The sequence below is a fragment of the Vigna radiata genome, chromosome 8 (assembly GCF_000741045.1).
Source record: "Vigna radiata var. radiata cultivar VC1973A chromosome 8, Vradiata_ver6, whole genome shotgun sequence".
Classification (NCBI taxonomy): Eukaryota; Viridiplantae; Streptophyta; class Magnoliopsida; order Fabales; family Fabaceae; genus Vigna; species Vigna radiata.
The window spans coordinates 5,849,774-5,860,606 of record NC_028358.1 but is presented as its reverse complement, the minus strand read 5'-3'; the positions used below and the strand labels follow the sequence as shown (position 1 = coordinate 5,860,606).

At 35.7% G+C, this 10,833-nt stretch overlaps 1 protein-coding gene across 1 annotated transcript; it reads left to right on the top strand.

The window, feature by feature from the left end:
* Positions 1–221: 221 nt before the first annotated feature.
* Positions 222–10,126, top strand: LOC106772109 (3-phosphoshikimate 1-carboxyvinyltransferase 2). The gene is made up of 8 exons (XM_014658282.2): positions 222–575; positions 1,295–1,539; positions 1,860–2,013; positions 2,774–2,988; positions 3,068–3,185; positions 8,160–8,370; positions 9,771–9,832; positions 9,908–10,126. The coding sequence occupies exons 1-8, from the start codon at positions 222–224 to the stop codon at positions 10,124–10,126; spliced, it is 1,578 nt and encodes a 525-aa protein (XP_014513768.1).
* The last annotated feature ends 707 nt before the right edge of the window (positions 10,127–10,833 follow it).

Genomic DNA, 10,833 nt, shown 5'->3' with positions numbered 1-10,833 from the left:
GTTGACAACCAAAAACCACTTTATGTGACTCAATCCAACAACCACTTGCATTGTCATTTGCCACCAACCCCCGTACCCTCTTCTCACAAAACCCCTCTCATTGCATACATTAACAAAAAAAAAACAAAAACAATCTCATTTCAGAGAGACAGACCCTTCACAGAATAAGATCCAGGAACTGAGTGGAGAGCGCAAGGTGTACGACTTTAAGGAAGATTGAAATGGCCCAGGTGAGCAGAGTGCACAGTCTTGCTCAAAGCACTCAACTTTTCGGTCATTCTTCCAATCCCGACAAACCCAAATCGGTGAATTCAGTTTCGTTGAGGCCACGCCTTTTGGGGTCCTCAAAATCTTGGAGTCTTATTCGTAAAAATGGAAGCTTTGTGGAAAATTATAATGTGGGTATGAGAAATTCCTGCGTGTTTAAGGTTTCTGCCTCTGTCGCCGCCACGGAGAAGCCGTCGACGGCGCCGGAGATTGTGTTGGAACCCATCAAGGAAATCTCGGGTGCCATCACATTGCCAGGGTCTAAGTCTCTGTCCAATCGAATTCTGCTTCTGGCTGCTCTATCTGAGGTGAAGTTTATTCCTTTAGTTGTTTATTTTTTTCGGTTATGTAATTCAGAGCTGTAATCCAGATTTTGAATATTTGAATTTTTGTAATCTTGTGAAAATGTAGCGTCCTATCCCATGACAAATATTTACGCCAAACTATGGGGCTTATTATGAAAAATGAGCATAGAAATGTTTGTAGGTGCTTTGACTGGGTAACATAGTCAATATCTGGATTGATTTTGACATGTCTGTACAAAGGAGTATGCAAGTAATGTGCTAATAATGGTATGTCTGCTAAAGTACTCCTAAAATCAAGTGGGACTATGCATATGGATATAGGAAATGTATTAGGGGAGGTACTTAGCTTCTCAATTATTAATGTGAAAATCAATGCATGATATTCCAATACATTTATGATTCTGTCTTCTAAGGTGGGTTGCTTACTTTGGAGGAGCTGGACCCATTCGGTGAGAGAGTGAGAGAAACTTCTCAAATAAACTATCAAAATAGACAGTCAATATTTGATTCAATTTAACTAAAGCAATCCTTGAGTGTTGATTATCCAGGTGTGATTGTGTGAGCAATATTAACACTAGAAGATAAATTCTTCCCCAAAGCGAAAATTAGAATGGTGTTTGAAGTTCTGTGTTACTTTAATTGTATTACTTTTACAACTTTCAATTGCTTAATAGATGTCTTGTTGGACATAACTTATGCTTTATTCTGTTATTTGTATACAGGGAACAACTGTTGTAGACAACTTGTTATACAGCGAGGATATTCATTACATGCTTGGTGCATTAAGGACCCTCGGACTACGTGTGGAAGATGACAAAACAACTAAGCAAGCAATTGTGGAAGGCTGTGGGGGATTGTTTCCCACTGCTGGAGAATCTAAAGATAAAATCAATTTATTCCTTGGTAATGCTGGTACTGCAATGCGTCCTTTGACAGCAGCTGTTGTTGCAGCTGGTGGAAATGCAAGGTCTGTTTTTATATTGTTTATTCATCATGATATTTGAATTATTTGTTGAATAACTTGTCACAACAAAGTTCATGTTCATCCTGCATCCTGTTATAACTCTAAATCTCATCGAGATTAGTCATCCTTTTTTTATTTAAAGTGGACTTCTAATTAGCTATGTGTTTATTTAACATGCAAATTAGCCTGTCAAACTTGCCTATAGATATTTTGATTATACACTGGGGAACGCACCTGAGGGTCTTCCTCATGATCTACTTCAATCTCACCATCCACTGCTTTGAGTATCTAAATAGACCATCTTGATGTTTAAAATATTTCAGCTATGTACTTGATGGAGTGCCTAGAATGAGAGAGAGGCCAATCGGTGATTTGGTTGCTGGTCTGAAGCAGCTTGGTGCAGATGTTGATTGCGTCCTTGGCACAAACTGTCCGCCTGTTCATGTGAATGGGAAGGGGGGACTTCCCGGTGGTAAGGTATGGTTGGATTTCTTTTAGAATAATGTGGCCTAACCTTCCTGAAGCAAAACTCTAATTTAATGAGCCTTCCTGTTTCTGCCTCTTAAGGATAAAACACTATTGCCTGTTTGGTTTAGGAAAGAAAGAGAAAAGAATGAAAAAGGAGTAGATATTGAGATGATTATTTAGGTCATTTTATAGGAGAGAATGTGAAAGAAAAGAAAGTTATAATTTTTCCTCATCTTATATGGTTGTAAAGAAAGTGATAGGAAATTAATTATATAAAATGACATAAATATACTCCATAAAAAAGTATGAAAGTATAATTTGGTCTTTCAAATGCAAAAAACACTTTCTCTCTGCTTTTCTTCTGAAATCTGAGAGGAATTAGAGATAGATTAAAATATCCTGATCATTTATTTATTTTATAAATATTATATTCCTCAATTCAATAATAGAATATTTTTATTTCCGTTCCCTTTCCCGTTAAAGCCTGAGTTTCAAATCAAACATACTGTAATTGAAATATATTTTGGAAGGACCATTGCCTTGTTGGTTTTCGTTTTCGGAGTTTATCCCTCACTTCTATTATATAGCCTTTGGTCTCTTCATGAGTCAATTGTTTATTTCTCTTAGATACATTTTTTCCTTATTCATAAACGTTATATAGATATCATCATATTTCAGAAACACTATGCTTTTTTTAGTTATGCCTTCTCCTTACGTTTGTCAATTTTTTTTTTCCAGTTTTGATCTTATTATCCCATTACACTTGCAGGTGAAACTGTCTGGATCAGTTAGCAGTCAATACTTGACTGCTTTGCTTATGGCAGCTCCTTTAGCTCTTGGGAACGTGGAAATTGAGATTGTTGATAAACTGATTTCTGTTCCATATGTTGATATGACTCTTAAGTTGATGGAGCGCTTTGGAGTTTATGTGGAACACAGTGGTAATTGGGACAAGTTCTTGGTCCATGGAGGTCAAAAGTACAAGTAGGTTTCTATGCTTTAGTGTTGAGTGGCCTTGTCACATCCAATATACAATGAATTAAAAACTCATGATTCCTATCAGGTCTCCGGGCAATGCTTTTGTTGAAGGTGATGCTTCAAGTGCCAGTTACTTCCTAGCTGGTGCAGCAATCACTGGGGGGACTATGACTGTTGAGGGCTGTGGCACAAGCAGTTTACAGGTATTCATGGTGTTTTCTTATTTTATGGCTTTTATTGTACCACTCCTAATTCAATGCATGTCTTTTATTGTCCTTACTCCCAAAAACTAGAGTATAGTTGTATCCTCAATGGCCCTTGGATATCCTGTTTCATCTCTTGAGCTGATACTGCTTTCATTATCCTTTTCAGCAAACTTTTCCCTGTCTCTGTAGTGTTTATGAATTGATATCATCATGTGAACTCTCACAATCTTTTCTCCCCCTCATTTTATTTGTTTTTAAAGTACTTTCTGAAAAACATTTATAATTCCACATTTGTATAACAGTGATAAAATATATTGTCATGTAAAGCAAGTTAGCACATCATATAATGATACCTCGATGATTCAAATGGTAAAAGCCTGGACAATACTGTTTTTGATTTTGTAGAGGATTATATTGATTCTGTTTTCTCAAGTACGTGTGTGTTGTCTCTTAAACACAATTTGAACTCAATGTCCCTCTCTTTTATATAGTTTAACAACTACATTAAAGAGCCCCATTTTAATGGGCCACCAAATGGGTGGGCTGTAAAAATGTCCTAGACCCTAAGGCCTTGTTCACTTGAGTGGATTTGGAGGAGAGTAATTGAGAGGATTTGAAGATAAATTTTTTTGTTGTTTATTTGAATAGATTTGAAGATAAGTGAGAGTGGATTTGGAAGTAAATTTTTTTAATCTGTCACATAAATTAAATCCTACACTAATTCTCACAAACTTTACTTCCAAATCCACTCTCATTTACCACCAAATTTACTCAAATAAATAACAAAAAAAATTACCTTCAAATCCACTTAATTACTCTCCCTCAAATCCACTCAAGTGAAAAAGGCCTAAAGCTCCAACTACAAGACTTTAATTAACTCCTAAATATAATCCCGTCAACCTGGGTCAAAGGTTGAGCCAAGTTGTCCAACGTCGAAAGTCAATTAGAGTTGGCCTAAACTGAAGTTTGAGTTGAGTCAACCCAGATCAAAGGTCGAATTGAGGTGGCCTGGGGTGAAGGTTGAGTTGAGTCGTCCTGAGTTGAAGGTTAAGTAGAGTCAGCCTGGACCAAAATTCAAGCTGAGTCAGATTGCTATAACATCTCTTGAAACTTGTTATGATGTATGTCTAAATCATCTTTTGCATTGAACCATGAATTAGAGAGTGAGAACTGTAGGGTCATCTGTCAATTTTATATGGGAGCATTGAGAACAATAAGAAGACTTGAGAATAAAATGAATTTTGTTATTATCATTCATGTCTGTTACATTCTCCTTACCTCTATTTGTAAAATCTAATATTTCAGAAAAGGGAAATAAGGAAACAATATACTGAAAAATAAACTAGAAAATTCTACAAATATTTTCTCTAATTAGGAAGATTTTCCTTTAATTACAACACTTCCCTTCAAGTTCGTAAATGAATATCAATCATTCCCAACTAGCCTGCAAGATCTTGAAATCTACCTGGAGGGAGCCCTTTTGTAAAAATATATGCTATTTGAAGTTCTGTAGGAACATGAGTTGTAATCTCAAAGCCTCTGCCTAGATTATCTTTGAGAAATGTCTGTCAATATCGATGTGTTTGGTCTTGTCATGTTGTACTGGATTATGAACAATGCTTATGGCAGACTTATTGTCACAGTATAGTTGCACAGGGTTGTCCACCTTGACTTTAAGGTCATCCAAAATGATTTTCATCCAGAGTCCTTCACACATTCCTTAAGACCATACAATGCTTTCTTTAGGAGGCATACCTTGTTCTTTCATTTATCATTTCAAAATTAGGGGAATCTCCATGTACACTTCCTCTTCTAGATTTCCATGAAGAAAGACATTCTTCACATCCAACTGGTGTAAGTGCCAATCAAAATGAGTAGCCAAAGCGAGAACAACTCGAACGGTATTCATTTTTGTCACCGGAGAAAACGTCTCCTCATAGTCAATCCCATAAGTTTGAGTATAGCCTTTTTCCACCAATCTAGCTTTATATCTTTCTATTGTCCCATCTGCCTTATGTTTCACTGTGAATATCCATCTACACCCTATTGCCTTCTTGTCTCTTGACTTGTCAACAATCTCCCAAGTTGAATTTATGTGCTTATCAAAGAGATTGCTAGTGCAAACATACTGAGAAATAAGATATTTAGCACATGATCTTCTTTCCTTTCTCAATGCAATGGGTAAATCCTTAGTAAGACTTACCTCCTCACTGTTATCTTCAAGGATCCTCACCTCCGGATTAGACAATTTTTCTTGCTTGAGAGTCGAAGTGGGTTGTTTTCTTCTTTCATATGTTTTGCCAGAAAAATTCTCTTCTTCCTCTTCTTTCTCAATGTGGATTATGGTAGCTTCATTGCTCAGATCTTGGCCATGTTGCAAAGACAAATATGGTAATGACAAGAAGGAGAGCTCGTCCATTTTAAGTGCTTTCTCCCCCTGAAGTGGTGGACTGACATAAAAGGATTGTGTTTCATGAAAGGTGTCATCCATAATAATAAAGGCACGATGATTCTGAGTATAATAACATTTGTAGCCTTTTTTATTAGAAGGATACCCAATAAAGACACATTTAAGAGCTTTTTGGGATCTAATTTACTACGATTAGGATGATGAGAGTGAACAAAAGCAATACATCTAAAGACTCGACTAGGTAGACTCGATATTAGGGGAGAAGAAGGAACAAGACAATAGACTCTGTAGGATTAATGTCATTTAAGATACAGGTGGTAACCTGTTGATGAGATATGTGACAGTTAACACCGCTTCTCCCAAGTAATTTTTTGGAACCAACATTTGAAAAAAAGAGCTTTAGTTACCTCAAGAAGATGACTATTCTTTCTTTCTGCAACCGCGTTCTATTGAGGGGTGTTTACACATGTTAGTTCATGAACAAGACCGTTATGAGACAAAAAATTGAGAAATGCATGATTCACATATTCAGTACCATTATCAGACCTGATTCTTTTGATATTTTTTCCAAATTGATTTTGATAAGATAGAAAAAATTAACAAAGGTTTGGAAAACTCTAGATTTATTTTTCATAAGGTATGTTCATGTGACACGGGTACAATCATCAAAAAAGGTAATGAACCATTTAGTTCCAGAAATAGATTTTATGATAGGTCTCCAAACGTCAGTGAATTAAATCACTCTTTTTATGACTAATAGGATAAGATGTACTATGTTGTTTTGACAACTGACAAATATCATAATTAAAAGACTAAATGAACTCCTTGGTAAACAAATGGGGAAATAAGGACTTCATAAGGTTGAACGAAGGATGCCCAAGCCTTTTATGATGTAGCCATATTTGTTGACTCATGATTTTTGTTTTGTTTTGGTCATCAGACTCCAACAGATACAACCCACTCTACTCCTTAATAGTTAAAATCGTCTTTCTTGTGGTAAGGTCTTGAAAAACACAATAAGTTGAGAAAAATGTTACTGAACAATTTAAATCCTTTGTGAGTTTTTGCACAGAGACAAGATTATTGGCTAATTGTGGAACATGTAAAACATCCTTTAATATAATAGATGATTCCAAAATTACATTCCTAGAGCCACATATAAGTATACACTGACCATTCACAATTGTAATAAGTTGTTTTCTATTTCTTTTACCATATGGGTTGAAGGACACATGAAAATGTGTCATATGATCCGTTGTTCCTGAATGAAGAATCCAAATACCTTGAGACACAAACCAACAATATTGAGACAAATCTTACCTTTTATGGACAAAGTACATGATTCGGAGGGCTTACTTATTGATTCAACCATTGCTTTCAAGCGCTCGAGTTCCTCCTTATAAGCTTTCATATCAAGATCAAAGGAATAATTTTTTACCTCAGACATCCCTTGGAACACAATTAGGTGTCTCTAGTGACTCTATTCGACACGACCACGATGTGTGGGCTACACCAGGAAAAAGGAGCAGAACTCAAAACTCAAATCTACTCAAATTTGGGTCAAATAGAACGTCACCAACCTGGCGGCAGTGAGTGGGTCTCGTTGAAACTAGGCACGTGGGCTACACATGCCAACAACAATAGTGGTGCGTGGCGACATCTTTCCCGGAACAATTTCCTACATTGTGTTCGCTGGAGTTGGGTGTACCTTTCTACCCTATCAATGACTCCAACGGCTACAGTGGCAGCCACTAGAGCTCAGATACCAACTTGAGAAGAGAATGAATTTTATTATTATCATTCATGTCTATTACCCCTATTTGTAACAATCTAATCTTCCAAAAAAGGGAAATAAGGAAACAATATTCTGAAAAATAAACTAGAAGATTCTACAAATATTTTTTATAATTAGGAAGATTTTCCTCTAATTACAACAAGTTAGGAGGCTTGCATGACTATTTTTGATGGTTTAGTCATAGGCAATGTTGAACTTGGGAATCATTTTAGGGGGCCAAAAGATTGTATCTTGTGGATCGTTAAAAGTTTGACTTAAGTGGTAAAATTCATCCTATAAAGAAAAAGTACACTATTAACATCCATATTCTTAAAAAATATATGACATATATGAGAAAAATTGCAGATAACTCAGAATAAGCCATAAATATCAAAGAAAAGAAAGAATAGGCCCCAACACCCAAGAGGCCCAAACACTAAACACAGGATAATATGCCCACTCATAAGATCCATTTCGCCTGTTGACCCACAGGCCCAAACCACACCTGCCCTGTCATTTTGTCTTGCAGAAAAAGCATGCAGAAGCTAAACAATTATATCTTGTCGTGAAGAGAATTCTTAATTGGTTAATTATCAAATTTTATCTTTTGGGAATACATAATTAGAACTGGTTTGGTTCGTTATGTAAATATGGTCGATGGTGTGATTAATTACTCATCATATGTAAAGACTATGACAGCCCCCATGCAGTCATTTTAAATTCCTACTTTTTTTTTTTCTAATTCGTTCTTATGTATAAATTTTGTCCTGTCCCTATTTTTGTAAAGGGAGATGTAAAATTTGCTGAAGTTCTTGAAAAGATGGGAGCTCAAGTTACATGGACAGAGAACAGTGTCACTGTTACTGGACCACCACGAGATTCTTCTGGTCGAAAAGTCTTGCAAGGCATTGATGTCAATATGAACAAGATGCCAGATGTTGCCATGACACTTGCTGTCGTTGCACTATTTGCTAATGGTCCCACGGCTATAAGAGATGGTATGGTTTAGCTGTTTGTTTGTGCTCAAGAGCTTGTTGCCACAATTTTTTTGTTGTTGTTAATGAAATTATTATAATTACTCTAATATTGAAATTGGATCACTGACCATGTGAAATGTTTGAATTTTTAACTTGAAAAGCTTCCTCTGTAGATGGTTTTTCTTATATCTACGGGAGTGTGGGGGCATCTATGTTGTTCCTTCAAAATTTGTTTTTATAGTTGTACAACCTGGGGCACCTGCTCCTTGGGTTGGTCCAGTTCTTACTCATGACAGTCTTTTGCATCTAACTGGTGAAGACCTGTTGACCCACTGAGATTGGTCTGAATCCCCCACCCTCTCCTTTTTAAATAAAACTCCAAAAGGCTAGTAGTTGAAAGATTTCAACACGATGGTCCTTACTTTAAAGTGTATTATGCCGTCAGACCACTTGACTCTGTTAATTATGTTCTCTTTTAATTTATATTGTTATCATCAAACGATCCAATCTCCAAATGTGATGCTGGATAATTGTTGAATCTAGTTAACAATGTATAATCCTTTGCTTTTTCATTTATTATTTTTCCCCTTGATATATTTATATTTATTTTTTCATATTATGTTATTCTGAAAAAAAAAATTCTTTCAGTTTTTTAGTTTGAGAATGCTATTTGAATGAATTAGCCTTATTATTTTCTGGTTTGGGGTTATATAACTGTGCTTTTTCTTGACTTCAATGCTTCAATCGTATTTTTCTTAATGATTGAAGTCAGTAGAGTGCAGACTGCTCAAGGTTCTTCTATGGCATCTTGAATATGTCTAACATGGAATTATGGTATAAAATCACTTTACCTTCATCTAATAGCTTAAGCTTTTGGAAAGTTGGTTAGCAAGATGGTATTATTAGTCTCTATATTAGGTGGTCTTTGAGTTCAATCCTTGTCTCTCCCAGTTCTTCTAGTAAATTTCATTTTAGTCCACTAAAAATAAAAAGTTGAATTTAAGAATAAGGCATGTGGGTCCTGTGTATTATTCATGCTTTGGAATGAAAAGGTTTTTTTTATCTGGTGGCATGTTTGGATTATAGTATGGAATCATTCATGTGTATCAACTCAAGTTTTTGTGATGGTGGTATAGTATCATTAGTGTCTGAACTAGATATGATCTTTTTGTAAATTTGACATAAAGAACTAGGATGCTTCTTGTTCTGAGTTTTTCTTTTAAATCTTTTTAATAATTGAAAAGTTTTAGTTGTATCCGAAAAGAGAGCAGAAATAGTCAGCCAGCTATTCTCTTGTAAGCAAGAATTTGGTTCATTTTATGTCATTCCCTATGTTATGCATTTGAACTATCTACTTTATCATTTAGCATAGTAGTTTGCTTCTAACACACTCATTTATTCTTATTTCCTCTATTTTTCAGTGGCGAGTTGGCGAGTTAAAGAGACAGAGAGAATGATAGCAATATGCACTGAACTCAGAAAGGTATTGCTACTTCCTTTGTGGTTTCTATCCTATGGACTTTAAGCATCTCACTGACCTACTGTTTTGGCATTTCAGCTAGGAGCAACGGTTGAAGAAGGTCCTGATTACTGTGTGATTACTCCTCCCGAGAAATTGAATGTAACATCTATAGACACATATGATGACCATAGAATGGCAATGGCATTCTCTCTTGCTGCTTGTGGTGACGTTCCAGTAACCATCAAGGATCCTGGTTGCACCAGGAAGACATTTCCTGACTATTTTGAAGTCCTTGAGAGGTTCACTAAGCACTAGGCATTCTTGTACAATGAGTAGGGAAGAAAAAGAGAGAGATAAAACACTCACAAAACAGTGAGTATGTGGCTTGCTTTTGTTTCTAAAAATTACCCTGTAAGGACGTGAGATTATTTGTATTGTTGAAAGAGCTATTTGTTCTGTTGTATCAAAGTAAATTAATTTTCAAGTGACATCGCTCTTTTCCTCTAAACGTGGTATTGCACATCTTTGCATTTGATTCCTTATCTGTTGGGATGGGACCTTACCTTTCATTGTGTATCATTTTAGTCAAACACCCCAGATAATATGTGGTCAAAAAAGAGTCTAGCTAGCAAATGTGTCTGTGATTGCATGCTTGAGTTCAAGACATTTATAAATGATTGACAGAATTTTAAAGGCTCATTAATTAAACTTTGACTCATTTTTTCAAGTCTTTTGTTCATACTACTTACTTGATTATCAAATTTTCTTACTGGTACTGGGTGATAAGTAAATTTCTGCACAATAAGTAGTATTTAACGTATGTTATTCCAATCTTGTTTAAAAGTGACGTCAATTTCATGAAGTTAGCGTGTTGTATGATATCTTACGTTAAATTCATGTCGGTTTGGGATAAAATCATCGTTATTTCACGTCAGTTTACACTTTTAATGTCAATTTATGTCACTCACAATAACGTAAAAGGTCGAAAATAACTGATATTAAAAGTTTTGTATGTGTTAGTG